The following is a 19,155-nucleotide window of genomic DNA, read 5'->3' as shown; positions in this document are numbered from 1 at the left end:
ACTTTCTTTAAAACCTTACTCGATTTGTCACGGACGCCCGCTCCGTGGTCTCCGTTAGGGTTAGATTTGAGCCAAGCTAAGCTCGGCTCGTAGCCAGCTCAGGCTCGATTCGGTCTATTTATGGTCGGCTTGAGTTCAGCTCGAGCTCAACTAGAGCTGAACTCAGCTCGGCTCAGGTTCGACTTGTTTTTGACTCAACTCGTTTACGGCTCAGTTCGGCTCATTTTTCATATTAAAACGACATCATTTTGTGTATATATATGGATTAAAATAACGTCGTTTTGTATAAAAAAAATTTAAAAAATATCTACCAAGCCAATCCGAGCCAGCTCAAACTCGGTTCGAGCTCGATCGAGTCGAGCAGAGTCTGACTCGTTTCAGGCTCGAACCGAGCCCTAGTCTCGGTGCACCCGTTCCAGGCGTTCTTGTACTGTATATGCTATAAATTTTATATGATTTTGTTTGTTGAGATTTGAGATTGCTCAGCATTGTTTCAATTTTTTTTTATTTATAAAATATTCGTTATCAATTTGTAAATCCGATCATCATATTCATTCAAACATCATCAAATTTGAACTTGTAATAATTCAACTTCCAGAGTCAATGGCTCTTCAATTTTAAGAATATCTACTTTTCGATCTCCCGTTTCATCTACCTAACCATGGCTTCCATCTCCCAAAATCTCCTCCTGATACTCACAACAGCAGCCCTCCTTTCTTCAACACAACAGCAACATGTACAAGAACCAGAAGCCATAACTCGCTTCAAACAATACTTACGATTCAAAACCGCCCACCCTAATCCTAATTACACCGCACCCGTCTCCTTCCTCATCACCCAAGCTCAATCCATCGGCCTCCAATTCAAAATCCTCGAATTCGTCCCCAGCAAACTCCTCCTCCTCTTAACTTGGCCGGGCTCCGACCCTTCTCTCCCTTCTATACTCTTCAACTCCCACCTCGACTCCGTCCCCGCCGAGCCCGACAAATGGACCCACTCTCCTTTCTCCGCCTTTCACTCCCAAGAGACCGGCCAAATCTTCGCCCGTGGTGCCCAGGACGACAAGTGTATCTCTATGCAGTATCTCGAAGCCATCCGCAACTTGAAACTCATTAAAAAGTTCCAACCGACCAGGACCGTCCACGTGTCCTACGTCCCGGACGAGGAGATTGGGGCGGTCGATGGGATGGCGAAGTTCGTTGAATCGGTGGAGTTTCGAGAGCTGAATGTGGGGTTTGTGATGGACGAAGGACAAGCTTCAACGAACGATGAGTTTAGAGTGTTTTACGCCGACAGATCGCCTTGGAATTTGAAAATTAAAGCCGTGGGTTCACCGGGGCATGGCTCTAGGATGTTCGATAACAGTGCTATGGAGAACTTGATGAAGAGCGTTGAAATGATCACTACATTTAGAGACACCCAGTTTGATGAGGTTAAGGCTGGAAAAGCGGCGAATTCCGAGGTTATTTCGGTCAATCCGGTTTATTTGAAAGCCGGGACGCCATCACCAACAGTGAGTATTTGAGTCAAACCTAAAAAATAAAACTGGACTTCATCTATGCCAGTCCAAATATGCAAAAGATATTCTGGTTAAAGCCAACATGCAAAACTCAAAGCCCTGCAACAAAATTGGTATCAATGTTTGATTTTGTGAAGATGATGTTAATTGTTTGTGTAGGGCTTTGTAATGAACTTGCAACCTTCAGAGGCCGAAGCCGGGTTTAATATCAGGTTGCCACCAACAGCTGACCCCGATCTTATGCGGAAGAGAATTGCAGAAGAATGGGCTCCAGCGACAAGGAACATGACTTATGAGGTTAGTGTTGCGGTTTCATCAATTTGGATTTTGTACATGTTAATGTGGATATCGAAATCAAAATGATTTTTTTTCTTAACTGATGGGGTTTATGTAAATTGAATGTTAAAATATGTATACATAGTTTTGTTGTATTTATTTTTGTGGTGAACTTCGAACAATTTGCATCACTTTTATGGGAAGTGGTTTATTTCTTTATCAACTGCCTCCTAAATAGTATTTACATGATTTTAAACACTCTGTGAAGTTGGTTGATTTCAATTTTTTAAGTATACTATTTTCCTCCCTTTGTTTTCTCTGTAATTAACTGGATCTAAATGGAAGTTTGTGTTATTTACTCATATTACGACAGATAATTCAGTTAGGACCATTAAGGGATTACAAGGGGCGCCCTCTAATGACCCCAACAAATGATTCAAATCCTTGGTGGTCCGTTTTCAAGCAAGCTGTCACAGCAGCTGGAGGAAAAATTGCAAAGCCTGAAATTTTGGCTTCAACTACTGATGCACGATACATGAGACAGCTAGGGATTCCCACTCTTGGTTTCTCTCCAATGTCAAATACTCCTATCTTGTTGCATGACCATGATGAGGTTTGTCTGATTGCCAATCTATCTTTACGGTGCCCTTTCCATCTAGTGCTGATAGTGTTTCCTACCTTATTCTATCTTGCAGCATCTGAAAGATACTGTGTACTTGAGAGGAATTGAGATATATGAATCTGTTATCAGCTCTTTGAGTTCTTTTGTGGAAGCAGCTCAGGAAGCTTCTCAATAGACTCGTCATTCAGACGTCTCAGTATTTGTTAATGGGGAGGGTTTGATCCATAAGCTCAACTTAATCTGGAGGTGTTTTCCCGATTAGTATGGTTATGCTTGCACTCCCTCCAAATTGTTATTCTTGTAACATTATATGATTTGGTTGCTGTCTAGATCTTAGATAACAAAAATTGCTCTATTGGCTACTGCAGAATTGTCTGCTATAATTAATAATAGCATTAGTTCATCCTTCAGCAGTTTATGTGTCATGTTATGATGTCCTTTCCAGAGGACATCCTTAAGTAATATGAACTTGACTATCTTTCCTTCAGCATGATGACACATATGAATTGTGATGCTACAATTAGTATGCACTTGCACATCAACCCTACCGATACCTGTATAATTGATCCGAATTGCTTGTGTACTGTTAGGTACCTGGAGAAATTTTGGCAGCAACTCCTCTGTATAATCATACTCTCAGCAGAGAAAATTATGTAACTCACACTTCTGTAATTTTTATCCCAGCAATACAGTAATGGTTTCTCTACTCTTTCTTCTCAAGCAACCACAACACAACTCAATTCATCAATTCAAACAATAAACTCAGGTTGGATAAAACAGTGCAAAAGTTGATCAATACAAATTCATCATTTCATTCTGGAAAATGGGTGCAATTTACATCAGTTCGTTACACCACTTGATTCAACAAAATAAGAAAAACAAAGAGCTGATCAACTACAAACAGAATGAAAATCCCAGCAAATTTTCAGGAAATTCGAGAGGCCTAGATCTCTCCCCTAAATCTCCACTTTTCCTTCTGAATTTTCTGATGTCCTCCACACACATGCTTTCTTCTTTTTGTTGTCCATAACAGCCAAGTCTCCTCCTGCAGTGACACATTTCTCCTCTGGTTTTGGTGGTCTAGACCATTGTGAATTTGCTATTTGTTTTAGTCTCAAGCTGCTATGTGTATCAATTTTGTTGCTGCCAGCTGTGTCATTCCTTCGGGCCTTCTTCTTGCGAGAGACATAAATTCGGGACCTAAGATGGACATACACGCCAAAACTGGGTTTTGCTCCTGTCTGGTTCAGCAAATAACACCCACACCACAGCCATAAACACACCAGCCTAAGCACACAGTTTCCACCACTTTTTCATCTTTCACCCTAAGGATGTATTCCACTAGCCAACCTTATCATTCATACGATCACCCATTCTCACCAACATGGCAGCCACCAAACCAGCCACTGCCCCCACTACCCAGCCAGCCAAACCACCTTCCAAAGCTCCATCTTAGGACAATAGAGTTCGAGTAACCAGCTCAAAATCCCACTTTAGCTTGGACCAAGTTACTTGCACTCTTAAGGGCGATGTGCCAAAGCTAGTTATCGATGACGATGTGATCAATGAGATTGCCGCATTATGGACCCGGTCCCGAAGAGTGTCGATGTAACATTGCTGTTTTCAGGCCCTATTTTGCAGATTAAAGGTGCTTTACCATGTAGTAATTACGTGACCGTTTTGGAGCCATGATTGTATATAATATTCATTTGTAAATCCTATCATACATACAATGACTACGATTCATATTACAAATTTTACATATGTTTGTTAGAGAAATCAAATACATGTTCTAATAATGTCATTAATTCGTTAACAAAATAAAAGCCGACACACCCCATGTGAATTGCAAAGGAAATCAATCTTTTTTCCATTTCTTTTTCCAGTCAAATGCTTTTCCATTGAAACCAGAGATAATATTTAAAACCATGGCTACCTGGAAAGTGGAATCCCATGGTCTTAAGCTTATTTCCAAATCATACAAGAAATCTAGCTACTAATTAATTATTACTGCAGATCTCAATATCAAATGGAAAACTGAACACTACCCGTTTGATATTATCAGGTAAGTTAAAGAATTTAAATCCTAAAATATCATCAGGATTTAAACTCATATTCTCCTGAACATAGATTCTTTTTATTGCAACTCAACAACCTCTGAGGGCATATTGTAGTTGTAGTTGTTGAAGTTATTTTCCTGCAAGTTTCTCTTTATCTTTTAACAGAAAATATTAAAGAGATTTGATTCCTAACCCCACATGGATCTTGCCTCTTCATCCTCCAGCATACATATTTGAAGCCTTCTTCGCAGTTTCGCCCATCCTCACTTCACCATTTCCCCCATATCTCTCTATCAATCGCAAAGTGACGCCTCGACAAACCGACCCTACATCCCGCTGGCAGGACTCAACATTCTTCTAATACGGACGCCACATTCCTTATTTTATTTTACTTTGAGTTACATGCGAGGTACGGCAGCTCGTGAGTTCGGAGATTGTCTTTCTAATGTAAGATTAAACTACTCATATTCCCATCAATATATCTATATATTCAATCATCTCATCAAATGCATTTAGACTTTTGAGTACTAAAATAGCGATAGATAAAGATATTATATAAATATGATATATCGTACTTGATATATAATTCATTTAGAATCAAATTTACTGTTGATACAGTAAAATTGTCTCTTTTTTATATGCTTCCAAAATAATAATAATATTTTGATAAAGGATTATTACGTGTGCATTGAGAAGAGAAACTTATCCTGGTTTTATAGTAGTTCATGAATATATGTTTAACAAAAGTGAATTCCCACTGTTTAGAGTCTGTCGATGAAAGTCCCCCGGCTTCTAGTTTTTACACAGTTTGAAACTGACAGGATCTAGAAACTAGCAAACAAAGTTTTCCCATTTTAATTACAATTTTATTAATTTTCACTAAGTATTGTTAACTAAAGTCATTGTCACAGCTCACGGCTGTGCCTCTTAAAAGCATTAGGTCAACCAAGTAGTGCCATTGGCAAATTTACCATATTATTAAAATGAAACTTCCTTCTCATTTTCGTAAGCAAAGTCCTCAGAAAAATGGCAGATTTTATTATGAAAAAATAAGGCTGTACATGTCGCCTGAACATGTGATGAGTAGCAAAATAACATCAACAGAATGCTTAATCAGACCGACAAAGCCACCTGATAGAATATTTATTCATAGTAATGTGTAATTATTTTAGAAACATGACGGTCTAATTTTAAGAAGGTATAAGATGCCTTATTGTGATTCTTATAAAATTTTTTTTGGTTGTGTTCCCATAAGAAGGACAGATGAGGGATAGGGCTTGTACGGATTGCCTAAACTATTCTTTTGAGATGCATATTATTTATTGAATTAGAGTTAAATTTAAAATAAATCAAATTTGAATTTGGATCAACTCAAATTTAGCTCAGTTTGAGAGACTCTGAATTTGATCTCATTGAATTTTTTTTAAAGTTGTTTGAGTTCAACTCATTTAAAAATTATTGATTAAAACAATATCATTTTAAGTAATTTAAGTTGATTTTTTCATGTTTATGAGGTTTACTAATAATATACAATTCAAACGCAGGCTCAATAATAGTAAACTCTCGTAAAAGAAAGTAAAAGAAAGAGACCGTATTTTTAGGAACACGATGAATAAAATCTTTTTTATTTTTTTATAACCCAAAACCTGTCTATATTAATTGAATTCATCTTCTCCCTAATAGTTTAATGCTCTATCATTCTTCTTAACCCTTAGGGTCTAAAATTTTCTGAAGTATCGTTTAAAGCTAAGCTATTTTTTTAAGCATTAATTTTGACAAATGAGATATAGATATACAGCTGTTTCTTACCAATCTAGCAGATGAAGAAGAGGCTTCTCGGAAGCTCATTCAATATTGGGAAAAAAAAATTATCTAAAGGCAAACGTTGAAAAGTTTGAATGCACCATCACAGTCACAATCACAATCACAATCACAACCAGACACATATCTTGTCGCATATCTCATCCCACTCCTGCCATGAAAAAGTAACACGAAATTTGACCATTGAATTGCTTCTGAAATTCTTCATCCTACTCTCAGTGAAACAGAAATTAATTTTAATGATACTTCTTGAACTTAGTCCACTGGGGACTTGGTTAACTCTATCAAAAAAATAGTTTAATCTTCAACTTTCACTAGCATCAATAGCCTTTTCATGAATTTCTGCAGGAAGGTTGACAAAAATCGTTTAACAAAATGAAAAGGTAAAAGTGTAGTTAGTTCCATTCCAAAAAATAATATCCGGTTTAAATGGGATTTTTTAGACTTTTCAGAATGTGAAAACTAACTATGAGTCCGGTTTCAGTGTCTGGCTTTTGACCACATCAGTCAAGATTATCAAGTTGGTATTCTCTGAAAGATTTGAACCCAGACTCTTTCCTCTAAGTCACGCACTTTCACCTTCCAAACCACTCCTTGGCGGCCCATTGGCAATATTATTTTCCAAAGTAGTTGCTTTTACTAGCTTTTGCTGTAGCACAGAGAATCCCGTTGAATTTTTCACGAAAAGATAGAAATTATGAGCACTGTCGATTCATGAAGGCGTCAGCAACTTTGCAGAAAAATGTCATGGAAAGAGACAGCTGAGCATAATTTATGAGACCTGTTATCAGTAAGAGAAAATGACAGTTTTGAATGAGGCCAACGCGGTTTTAGAGCTGCGAGACAGAGCGGCAACAGCTGTTGTTCTACAAATTATGAATTATACTGCTCACTGTTTGACTGCGCGTGTTGATGATGAGTTTTCTGTTTATTGATTATGACTGATTTTGGAAATCACTATAAAAGTTAAATAATAAAATTTTGTATATAATTTTATATATAAATAATAATAATATATTATTTTATTAAATATTATTTTATTTTTAATTTTTTATTATTTAACTATTAAATGATACGTTATAAGTTATGCATAAAAATTTTATAGGTAAAACTACTCGAAATAAAATTTATAACCAAACAACTTCTCTTTTCACTTAGATGGATTGGTTATTTTTTAAATTAAGTAGAATTTAAGTTAAAAACTGTTTAATTTGATATAATTAACAAGTTAAACAAATAATTCAATTCAGTTTAAACTTATATTGTAACTTAACTAAAAATATATCAAACAACTGTCATCAAAACATTACTATTTTATCAATTATTAAATAAAATGATATCATTTTATTTAATAATTGATAAAATAGTAAATTTAAATTATAAATCTGAGCTACAAATTCGAATTATAAATTCGAACCATAAACTTTAATTGAGCTTTAAACTTCAAATTAAAAAATGGAATCAAAATTAAGTTATCTTTAACTTTGATTTAACCAAAATTGAGTCGATTTTAAACCTATCTATTTATTATTTAAATCAAACTCAACTTATATGTGTTCGAAACTATGTTCATTTTGCCTTTTTCTCAAAAGTTACACTGGAACTTTAATTTCTTTACTTTCAAATTGTGTTATAAATTGGTGTGATGCAAACATAGCAGCTCAACAGAACATTCTACGTCCAACCTTAAAGGTGTGTTTGGTTAGGGGATATTAAAAATTATTCTAATAATTCATATTTTATTATTTATATTATTTTGTTCAGTTTATAAATAATAAAATATTTTGATAATATTCTATTACTAATAGTGATGTGACAGATAATATAAGAACTAATCTAATTACTATATCCATTTTAGATATTAAAAAATTATCAAAGTAATTTTTATTTTATTATAAATATATCTTTATTTATTAATTTTTTTAAAATAAAAATAATCTCATTTTTAATTAATATAATAAATAACATAAAAAAATATTTGATGATAATTATACTCAAAGATATTTAAGTATAATAATATATTGGTATTCTTTTGTTATCTTTAATTAAATATAATAATTATTTATATATATTAAATTTAATAAATTTTATCAAATATAATAATAATTTATATTTAATAATTTTTAAAATAATTATCTAATTTTAATAATAAATTATTCTCTAATACAGAAAGCCATTAAAAGCTTTAGTCCTAACATGTCCCTTTGCAAAATCTAAGACCCCGAAAATTTTTAACCAATGAAGTATGGTGCCTTTGACCGTACATGTTGATTGGTCTTCTCAAAACCTAGGCAGCAGCAATTTGAAAATTCTATGATGATTTATCAGCATATATCTATGCACGTGAGTTGAGTTTAATTTTTGGTATTTGATTCTTGCGTTCTAATTTAACCAGACTATTCATACATTATTTTTTTTTTTTATGAACAAATATAAATGGATCCAACAATTAGCTGGACTGATTTTACTGTCGTTGGAGAATCGTGCCATTTTAGAAGCAAGCAAGAAGCAACAATTGTCCTTTTATATAACCAGAAATATCTGTCATCCATTTTAGTATTCATACTGTTCCTTGACTAGGGGCCTTCTAACTCAAATTCCCATCTATAAATACCAGCCTTCTTCCTCTTTCCCATCTTCAGTTCCTATCTCAGTCTTTTTGTTGATCTTAGTATTATTATAACAATGGTGAAAACTGAGCAGAAGATTCAACAGGATCCAGTATCAAAGGCAGTGCCGTCAACATCATCTTCATCGAGCAAGAAGAAGAAGTACAAGGGAGTGAGAATGAGGAGTTGGGGCTCATGGGTGTCAGAAATTAGGGCGCCAAATCAGAAAACAAGAATATGGTTGGGCTCTTATTCTACACCTGAAGCCGCAGCTAGGGCGTATGATGCTGCACTGTTATGCCTCAAAGGCTCTTCCGCAAATCTTAACTTTCCCATCACTTCTTCTCATTACATTCCTGACACCGTTTTGTCTCCTAAGTCCATTCAAAGAGTAGCCGCAGCCGCTGCAAATAGTGAAAATGCCGCCACCACCACCACCACTAACCCACCAAAATCACCTACTCTTCCTTCTTCTTCTTCTTCCTCTTCTTCATCGTCTTTAATCTCATCTCCGTCAATGTCCTCCTCGGCGTCTGATCAACTAATGGATGATGATGTCTTTTTATTGCAACCTATTGAGCAGACCTACAATGAAGCCTCCATTTCCATGATGGACCCGCTTCCATGGTATAACTTTGATGGGATTCAATCACCCAAGTACGTTGATCAAATGTTCAGCAGCGTCTCATTATTTGATCTTCCTCCAACGATCGATGACTTTTTGGATGAAGGAGATATTCGTTTGTGGAGCTTCTGCTAGCTGATCAATTTTTAATCCATTGAAACTCATTCATGATCTTCAGTTGTTAATTGCTTGAAGAAGACATAACTGACAATGACCTAAATTCATATTCATATATTATTAAAAAAAAAAAAGTGTATTTTTGAGTTAGTAAAAAGAAACCCACTTGGAGATGAGACATTTTTTTGGACTCTTTCATGTGGGTTTCTGCGTATTATATATATATTGCATTTACCAATTATTCAAAGTGTTCAATATGTCAATGTTATCCATGATGGTCTTTTCTCTTTTGTAACGCAATAAAATGTAGAATTATTTCAACTATCCCATCTTTTTTTTTTTTATTAAACAGATAAATTTCTGAATTTAAGATAATTAGTTGGATTAGTAAATCTCTGAGTTTATAGGATAAACTCTATGGGGTCTGCCTATCTCATGTTTAATTATGCGGTTTTACATATCTATAATAAATGCCATTGTTTCATTTCTCTCGTGCCTCGGAAGATTTTGGTTTTGGCAAGCCTTAGTCTTTTAAGGTGTCAGAAATGCCAACTTGACTTGGGACAAGTACCACAGAGGCGTGGAAACTTGAAACCATTCGCAGCAGTGTTTTCCTAGTTGGAGTTGCCATAAAATACCAATGTATAAACTCAGATGATTTGTCACCAACAGAAAGAAATTTAATCAAGATCTACTTTCCCTTCCTGATTCATTAATTAATTTAACCATTTTTAAACCATGTTATATAATTTTAATATACCTTTTATGTATTATAGGAATATAGTAAGACCTTAATTTGATATCTATTTTATGATCATCCTAATCTTAGAATCTTAATCTCTCTAATTTATGTTCATTGATATTCTTATATAAAAAGCAGTTCAAATTCAAAGAAATATTACATCAAAATCATTTTAATTCAAGTAAATAATATTTTATTTAAACATATGAAATGTCTTTTTGCAACGATGAATTTTATTTTGTTATAATTAATTTTGTCATGGGAATGATTTATTTACAATAAATATATAGTAAAATGAAAAATAAAAACCCCAATTTTCCAGATTGATAGTACAAAATCTGTTTAAAGGCTACAATTTTCCAGAAATTCTTAACACAATCATCTCTTCGCACTCTTGACCAGAAAGATTAAAAATGGTAACCCTTTTATGAATAATTTAATGATTTTCTAACCAGTCACTGCCATGGAAAATGACAAGTCCCATCAAGTTCGTTTACATCCAGTAGTTCGACGGCAATGTTCAGTCTTCCGAAGCCAAAACTGAACCTGGTCAAGACTCAGAAGTCTGGACCGTCGGTTCAAGCCGGGATTCGCACATGCACAGTCGTTTTGTGCAAAAGGGTACTAAGGCTGAGTGGGGATGGGGTCCCATTCTCCATTGTTTCTTCTACATTGAATTCGGCCTCTTGAATGTTGTTCTGGTTGGGTCCACTCTGTTGAAATTGAGATGTGGCCCCATCAGACGCGGCGGCTGGGCCCCTTTGGATTACGAATGACGACGACCCCACTCACTTAGCCATGAAGTTGTTGATAAATATTAGCACATAACAATGCTTAAATAAATCTAATGTAACAGTTTACAACATGTCATGTGCATTTCAATAATTAATCTGTCCAGAGTTTTCATTTTTTTATACATTATTGCCCTGAATTTGTTCATATTTGAATAAATCCAATCGATTTTTCTTGGGTCAAATGCTGTGTAGGATCTATTTGTATTCAAGTGTATGTAATACATTTGATAGCACTTTTCTAAAGTATTTTGATTCCATATAGTTAAGGTTTGTGTAGGACAAATATGTCAATTCTGTAATTCAAAACATAGCAAATTATGCATCTAAATTTGAAGAATTTACCTACTTTGATTCTTCGTTGGATGATCCATAACGTATTAATCATTATCCATAACACGATTTGCTTTTATATACAATAAAGATTACATATTGTCTTCTGTATTTTTGTGGCTCTGTAGCAAAACAGCAGTTTATCCTTGTTTTTGTATAATTTGCATGTTTGCAATGATAAACGAGTGACTATTTTTGGGTCAAATAGATTTTTTTTTTTTGGGTACAGGGAGGAGATTTTTTTCTACGGGGATAGGGAGAAGATTTTTCTCTATGAACAGAGAACGGAAAATCATTTTCATCCCTATAATGGGGACGGACAAGGGACGGGGATTGATAAACCCTGTGGGGACAGGGACGAGGATTGAGATCCCCTCCCCACCCCTCCCCGTTGCCATCCCTAGTCCAACTATCAAGCTAATTGTCCAATAATCATAGGTAGTTTATGCAATTGAGTCAAGTCGACTCGTTATGAATAGACTTAAATCCAATAATTTGTTAAAACTAGTATACTATGAATAAAATTATGTATACAAATAAATTTTATTAATTTATCTATACACTCTGATGTATCAAAATGTGATTAGATAATGTAATTATTTTCTTTTTTTGTCATTTCAAAATAATTTAAGGCCAAAAGATCTATTCCCACCAAAGGCTTAGTCTATTGACAAAGTCATACCCTCTATCTTTGGAAAATCTAAAGACCTACCAATTAATTGTTACTGTTAAAAAATCTATTAGTTATAAGTTTATAAATGATATTTAATCAATAATATTAATTATTCCCTTTTTCCCCCATTTAATTTAAAAAATATACAATTACCCCGTATAAGTATTTAGCCATAATTTAATCACATACTCTACATATTGGGCCCAAACTAACAAGTTGGATACAAGAAGTCCAACATCAACGCCCTAAATAAACCACCCGATAACCCACCGAGTTTAGTCAGCATAGAGCCGAGCCAACGTCACTCACAAAAACGACAGGACCTGCAATTTTTGTGCGACGTTTCGTTTGTTTATGCTAACTCAAATTTCGCGAACTCTTTAGCTTTGCTTCAATCCACAATTTACTAATGGGCTATTCAAAGGAACAGTTGCTTGCTCGCTTGCAGGTTATCTCTTCAAATTATTACCCGTTGAAGATTTTAACCATATTATATGTTTCCGAGTCAAATTTGATCTGGGTTTGCTTTGATATCAAATTTCATGGTTATATTGTAAAGTGATATGAATTTTATGTCTTGAGCATAACTTTTTAGCTTCCGTGAATTATGTATTAGAGTTTGTTCGGGAATTATCGTGCTTAAAGCGGCCATATGAACGATTTAACGTGGGAATAATGTGCAGCTAAGCTTATATATATATATATTTTTAAATGTTAATATGTTTTGGATCACTCTGTTGCTGGAGTCTTTACTAATTCATCCATTTGAACATGTTTTTGTGACAACTGGCCTTGTGAAGAATGCTGGGCACTGCTTGTTTATAGGTTGCATTTGCTCGCTGTATTTGCGTTTTGATGGGTTTATTTTTTTTCGTTGCTACCCAATATTCTTTCTACTAGTGAAGTTCTAAATTATTTTAGTGTTTTTTCTGCATGCAGCCATGACTCAATCCTTCTCACCCATTTTACATCGATTTTAGAATTTGTGTACAGTAGAAGTTGAGATTACTCTCCCTTGGAAATTTGAGACATCAGAGATTTTTTTTTTATAAATTTGGTCTATAATTGGACCGTGTTATCAGTTTTTCTTTTGTGATATAACGATATTTTTAATTTGCAGAACTGTTAAGACAGGCTTTACTGGAAAATGGCAACATTATGTTGAATACTGATTTTCTTATTTTTGTGTTTATGTGCATTCCTCTCTGCGGCGCTCTTGATTGAGTGTACTGGAGTTTTCTTTAGTATCTTTTATTTTCTGGTACTAATAATTATATTGGATTTCTTAGGATCTTCAAATTGAATTTTCCAAGTATGAACATCCTGTTGTAATGACAGTTGAAGCTCAGGTAAGAGGAGAAAGCAGGAGTTGGTATATATCATTTCTAACATACGCACATGTTACATGGTAATAGATCTGAAGAGAGACATTTCTTTACTTTCAGGAAAAATATGTTGGAGGTATGGGAGGTGGATGTAAAAATTTGTTCTTGAAGGTATATAATACTTGATACTGGTAAAGTTGTTTTAACTGCATATTATTATGGCCACGGATCTCCTTTCTTTTTTTTTTTTTTTTAATTTTTTGTTCTGTTACATTTATAGCGCAGTTATTCCAGATACTTGTATTTGTAGGACAAGAAACACAGGTACTATATTGTCTCTGCTCTGGCTGGTACAAAAGTTGATATGAAAGGTATAACATCATAGTATCAAACCAAAATGGGCATGTTGATGTCAAGGGCTTGCATATATTTGTGCTGCCTTGTCATTGGTTTCTGCTTATGAATGGATTATAAATTCATGGTTTTTAATGTGAGTTCTCTGGTCCCATAATTGTGCAGTTTTGTCTCAAAGACTTGGTCTTGGAAAGGGAGGTCTGAGGATGGCTCCTGAAGAGGCATTGCCCGAAATACTTCAGGTAGGTAGATGTCTCTGATACTACTCTCCCAGCATAGATACCATTCTTTTGTAAATTTTTTTCTCAACTCTCTATCAGTAAATGCATTTGTAGGTCTATTCCTTTTGCTATACTTTAGGTTGCATGTGCAAGCTGATTAATACCAACCAAATTAACCTTTTCTGGATATCTTTGTTATAGTTTCAAGTTGGTCCAACTATTGCACTGAACCTAAAAGAGGTGTTATCAGCTTGGGTATTCTTTAGCAATATCTGCACAGTAAATTGCTACTTACATGATATATAATACGTTTGTGGAAAGTCATCATGTTATGTTTGTATCATATTTTCCTATTTGTAAGAAACTAAATAGACCAGTTATTGTCTTCATTAAATATAATTTTAACATGGCTGACACTATGCAACATTGCAACTCAGTAATTACTAACACTTACAAATCAAACAATTATATGTTAACTCAAATATAACTTCTTCAAGATAATTTGAACAACTGCATTAATTACTGATCAACTGCTACTCTACTGTAAATTAACACATGCCACGAGAACTCCATGTGGCCTAATGAAGTGGACTTGAAAATAAATCCTCACATGACAAGTCTACCAACAGTAGTGAGATATAATCTTAGTTTATCTATTGCAGAGGACTTTGAGTGTTTTATAGACTTTATAGTGTAACAGATTGTTGTGTTAAGTGAGAGTATTTTGTTTGTCTTGCAATGGAAATTGTTCTCTTTTATTCACTTGGCGGAACTTTCATGTTCATTTACCAAAAAAGGGCTTGGGGAGTACAACTGTTTATGTTATGAAATATAGCATTGTGGACTGTCATGATATGAGCACAATCTGATGTTGTTGCACTTTTTGTACTATTCAAGGTGCCATTAGGAAGTGTTACTCCATTTGCGCTGGTGAATGAATCAGCAAGGTATTATTTTTATTTTTTCATTTACTTGGCTTTGAATTTTGCCTTTTTATATGTTCGATTTTAAATTTAATACCAAACACATGTTATCATATTTTCTTAAATTTAAAGTTATTTATTTATTATTTAGGAAACAAATCTAGATATTATTTTTGTTGGCTAAACATGAAGGGTCTTTTCTCATAAGGGACATATTATGCTATTTACTTTTCTTTGTAATTACAACATGCAATCAAGCAAAAAACAAAGCATGTTTACTGAAGCGTCTACCTAATATATCTTGTAATTTTTCTTTTGTGAAGAGATGTTGGACTGTTGTTGGATAAAGGATTCAAAACTCAGGAACGATGCTTCTTCCATCCACTGTCAAATGACATGTCAATCTGTAAGTGGAAAGTGTTCAAGGATTTTTATTGACAAATTTGTTAAAAATCTGAAAAAAAAAAATCTCATAAGAAAATGTTAACTAATTGAAAAAAAGTGTTCAAATCTATATTGGTAAAAACTCTTTTCTAATAATAATATTAACTAATTCAGAGGGTCATAGTAGAGATTTCAGAGATGTGAAAAGTATTGCATAATGGAATTTGCTTACTCATGAAGGGTTCTTACTGCACCCAGCATGTGCTTTTAGATCATCTGCTTCATTGGATTATGCATAACAGTGCTCTCATGTTATTTTAGTTGATCTGCATTACTTAGTAAGGTTCTGTCTTAATGAGTCAGTGTCTGATATTTCACATATTGTTTCTGTTACCAGCTCTTAATGCCAATGATCTGGACAAGTTTCTTAAATCAATTGGGAGAGAGCCATCATATGTTGACCTGGAGGTTATTTTGGGTTGAATTTTGTTGTTGTTTTCACTATGTAGTTCTTTAGCAGTTCATCCATTTCTATATCATTGAATCTCCTGCAGGCTAACCCCACAGTTGGAAAAGATCAACCTCCTGACCTTGCTGCTTTTGTCCCATCTGGTTCTACCATCCTGCCAGAACCTCCAGAAAAATCAGCTTCTTCACAGAATGCCGATGGGAACAACGTCATTACAAGTAGTAACTCCAAGGCAGTGGCAGGTAAATTTGCACCATGCATAATATGAATGTGGTACTTCTTTTATTTTTGAAAATTGGTGTTGGAAAGACATTGGAAGAATCTGATTTTGTTTTGAATATATGATGGCTATTTTTATGTTTATTGATCCATCAGAATAAAAAGGATAGTAAGGGAACTTCCTGTACAAGAATTTGTTTACTAGTTAGTGCAAGAATGCAGCTTCAATTAAATTGGTTCTTTTTCCCAAACTGAAGCAGTTGCAAGTCTATTCTGTGTAGTCTAGCTACTGAAACTGCAGCTATACTTCCTTTTTGTTGGTGCAGAGAAAGCTGTAAAACTGGCCAAAAATGTTCAGAATATTAAGGACAAGTCTGCCAATGCTGTAAATCCTTCAAGCGCCTTCACTGATGCTGAGAAATTTGTGGAAGAGATTCTGAATAAAATATCAGCCCAAATATTTTTAGAAGTATGTGATGTAGGATATTATGCTTTCTTCTTTCCCAGTCTAATAAGTAACTTTTGGATAACCTCGAGAAATTGAATCATACAGACCAAGGATGGCAGTATCAAAGAACATGGGGAAGAGCTTGGAACTGAGATTGCAAACAGATTAAGAAAATGCTGTTGCACAGAGTTCAAGAACCTTGCTGTGAGTAATTCATGAATCTGAACTTCTTTATTCCTCAAATTTTTCTCATAAAAGCAACACTCAAGTGTCTCAACAGTTTAATGTAGTTCATGTCTAGCATTTTTTTACCGTATTATATAGAATGGACCATAGCACTGTGTATGCTTGGGTTGATACATGTATTTTAAACATTCTAAGTTATATTATATAGTCACAAGGGAAACCTTTATTGCAGACGATATTCAAGAACACAGCGTATACACAAGGGTTTCACGCTGGTAGAGCTTCATTACTGAGATAATATTGGGGAACATGCTTTTACAGATTAAACCAAGCATTTGTGAGCTGGTTGTAGATGGAACGCTCTCTTTTCTATTAACTTGCAACTATTTTCCTTCCCAAAATTTGAAAAGCTAAAGGAAACAAATGTTCAACGTTAAACTTCTATCTGTTACGAGGTACATTGGTGTAAAACATTTTGAAAAATGTTTACTCATTTGAAATGGCTTTAAGATGTACCACTTTTTTAAAAATCTAAACCTTGGTTATAAATTTATAGTGGTCCTTTGTTGGATTTGGATCACATTGAGGTGAACAAATTTTATTAATTTATTTATATAAACTGAGATGGTAACGTGTGATTATTTTTTTTTTCACTTTAAAATTATTTAATTTTTTGTTGTTATATTAGTTTGTATAAACAAGTTAATAAAATTTATTTGTACATATAGTATTAAGTGTTTTGGACTGAGGTGAACTTTCTTGTTTCCTCAGGCTCAACTCTAAATTTGATGTGCTTTCATTTATAATAACATAATGATTCATGTTGTTCTCGTCGAAAAAAGTTTTATCGTTGAAGTCAAATGTTTTTAAAAGATAGCATCATCTCTTTATAGATTCTCACTTGAGGTATAAGAAAATCTCAAAGTTTTGTTTTTTAACTTTTAAAAGTTCAAACACATATTTATGAGTTAAATTTTGTTAAAATTCTCTTTTAAAGTTAATGACAAACTATCATTTAACAAAAAAATTTTAAAACTAAAGTTTTATTATATTTTTTCTTCTTAATTTAAAAATCTAATAATTTATCTTTCATCCAAAGTTTGAAAAATAATAATATTTTCTTAGGGTTTTCTTTCATCTCCGATGAGTGATTTCTTCTTGGTCAGCGGCTGACTTTCCTTCCTTCTCCCTCGATAGTTGCCTTCTTCCCTCCTTTATCATCTCAAACGAAGACCATTACCTTTGCAAAATTAATTAATTTCCACATAATTTTTTTAGTTTATAATCATCTGTAGTACAAATCTATTTGTGTACATGTATATAAATTTAGTGCGTGTGCATGATCAAGAGACGTGAAATGCAACAAATTTTGACTTTCTAGGATTGCAGAGGGCTATTTTTTCCTTGTGTGCATATAACTTTGCGGGCTGTTTGTTATCACTGTTTGATGTCTAGCTTAAGGAATGAATGAGTACTCTGCATCAAAAATTTATTTTTTTTATATTGTATATTATATATTATATCCTATTATATAATATATTTTTTTTAAAATAAAATAATAAAAAAATAATTATTGACACATTATTATTTTAAAAAAATACTATAAATATTTTTGATAATTCAAAATTTTTTATATACATTTCTAATATATTATTTATCCGTGTCAATAATATGAATCGTATAATAAGATATATATATATATATATATATATATATATATATATATATATATATATATATATATATATATTGTATTTGATATATTTTAAGAGATATATTATTTTTATTTATATTATATTTTATCATAGAATACATATTTTATATCATAGAATATTAACGACCAAAGGTGTGGTGCTCCAAGAGATTTGTGCTGTGGGTTATTTTGACCATTGGGCCTATGCCATTTCTCCAAAACTAGGCCTTTTTCACATCATTCCTTTTTTCTGGGCCAGTATTACTTACGGGTACTGAATTTTCTCTCGAAATTTCTACACACAAAAAACTCTTTTGCGGGTTATATGGAGCCTACATTAGCCCTCATTATCAATTAACAATGGCTTGAGTTTAGGCCCAAATTATGTTGAGACCCCTTGGACACTCCAATTTAGGGTTCAATTCAAATTGAGTTAAGTTCAAACTCAATTTGATTTATATGAAATTGAGTTCGAGCTTGAGTTCGCTTTAAATAAACTCGAACTCTATTGCTTTTAGCTTGACTTCGGCTCAAACTTGATTTGAGCTTGAGTTTTTTACTAGTTCGTTATTAAAACAACATCGTTTTAATACATATTAATCAAAACGGTGTCCTTTTATATCAACATTTTAGCTCACAAACTTGACGAACTAAACACTCTAAAGCTTGAACTCGAGAATATTGGCTTAAGCTTGGGCTCGTTCGAGCTAAGCTCAAGCTTGAATTTGAATAATTTCGATTCGAA

The 19,155-nt window shown here is 33.7% G+C and overlaps 3 protein-coding genes across 5 annotated transcripts; all 3 read left to right on the top strand.

Annotated features, from left to right (window-relative positions):
- The first annotated feature begins 462 nt into the window (after positions 1–462).
- Positions 463–2,830, top strand: LOC123206126 (aminoacylase-1-like). The gene is made up of 4 exons (XM_044623256.1): positions 463–1,513; positions 1,679–1,816; positions 2,169–2,408; positions 2,491–2,830. Exons 1-4 carry the CDS (start codon positions 662–664, stop codon positions 2,590–2,592), a joined length of 1,332 nt encoding a protein of 443 aa, XP_044479191.1. The 5' UTR covers positions 463–661; the 3' UTR covers positions 2,593–2,830.
- Positions 2,831–8,863: 6,033 nt separating this feature from the next.
- Positions 8,864–9,970, top strand: LOC123206104 (ethylene-responsive transcription factor ERF014-like). The gene has a single exon (XM_044623232.1). It carries the CDS (start codon positions 8,984–8,986, stop codon positions 9,665–9,667), a length of 684 nt encoding a protein of 227 aa, XP_044479167.1. The 5' UTR covers positions 8,864–8,983; the 3' UTR covers positions 9,668–9,970.
- A 2,482-nt stretch (positions 9,971–12,452) lies between these two features.
- Positions 12,453–17,340, top strand: LOC123206087 (prolyl-tRNA synthetase associated domain-containing protein 1-like). Of its 3 annotated transcripts, none has more exons than XM_044623204.1 (12): positions 12,453–12,636; positions 13,478–13,537; positions 13,634–13,684; positions 13,824–13,884; positions 14,033–14,109; positions 14,986–15,035; positions 15,335–15,417; positions 15,793–15,873; positions 16,026–16,106; positions 16,410–16,552; positions 16,637–16,735; positions 16,950–17,340. In XM_044623204.1, the coding sequence occupies exons 1-12, from the start codon at positions 12,598–12,600 to the stop codon at positions 17,013–17,015; spliced, it is 891 nt and encodes a 296-aa protein (XP_044479139.1). In that variant the 5' UTR covers positions 12,453–12,597; the 3' UTR covers positions 17,016–17,340. The 3 variants fall into 3 exon arrangements, with proteins under 3 accessions (XP_044479139.1, XP_044479138.1, XP_044479140.1); XM_044623203.1 differs by having other exon boundaries at positions 12,455–12,636; positions 15,793–15,863; positions 15,950–16,106; XM_044623205.1 differs by having other exon boundaries at positions 12,459–12,636; positions 13,128–13,537; positions 15,793–15,863; positions 15,950–16,106.
- The last annotated feature ends 1,815 nt before the right edge of the window (positions 17,341–19,155 follow it).

The sequence above is a fragment of the Mangifera indica genome, unplaced genomic scaffold (genome assembly GCF_011075055.1).
Source record: "Mangifera indica cultivar Alphonso unplaced genomic scaffold, CATAS_Mindica_2.1 Un_0024, whole genome shotgun sequence".
NCBI classification, from domain to species: Eukaryota; Viridiplantae; Streptophyta; class Magnoliopsida; order Sapindales; family Anacardiaceae; genus Mangifera; species Mangifera indica.
The sequence above is the reverse complement of the archived record's forward strand: the minus strand, read 5'-3'. Positions and strand labels throughout refer to the sequence as shown.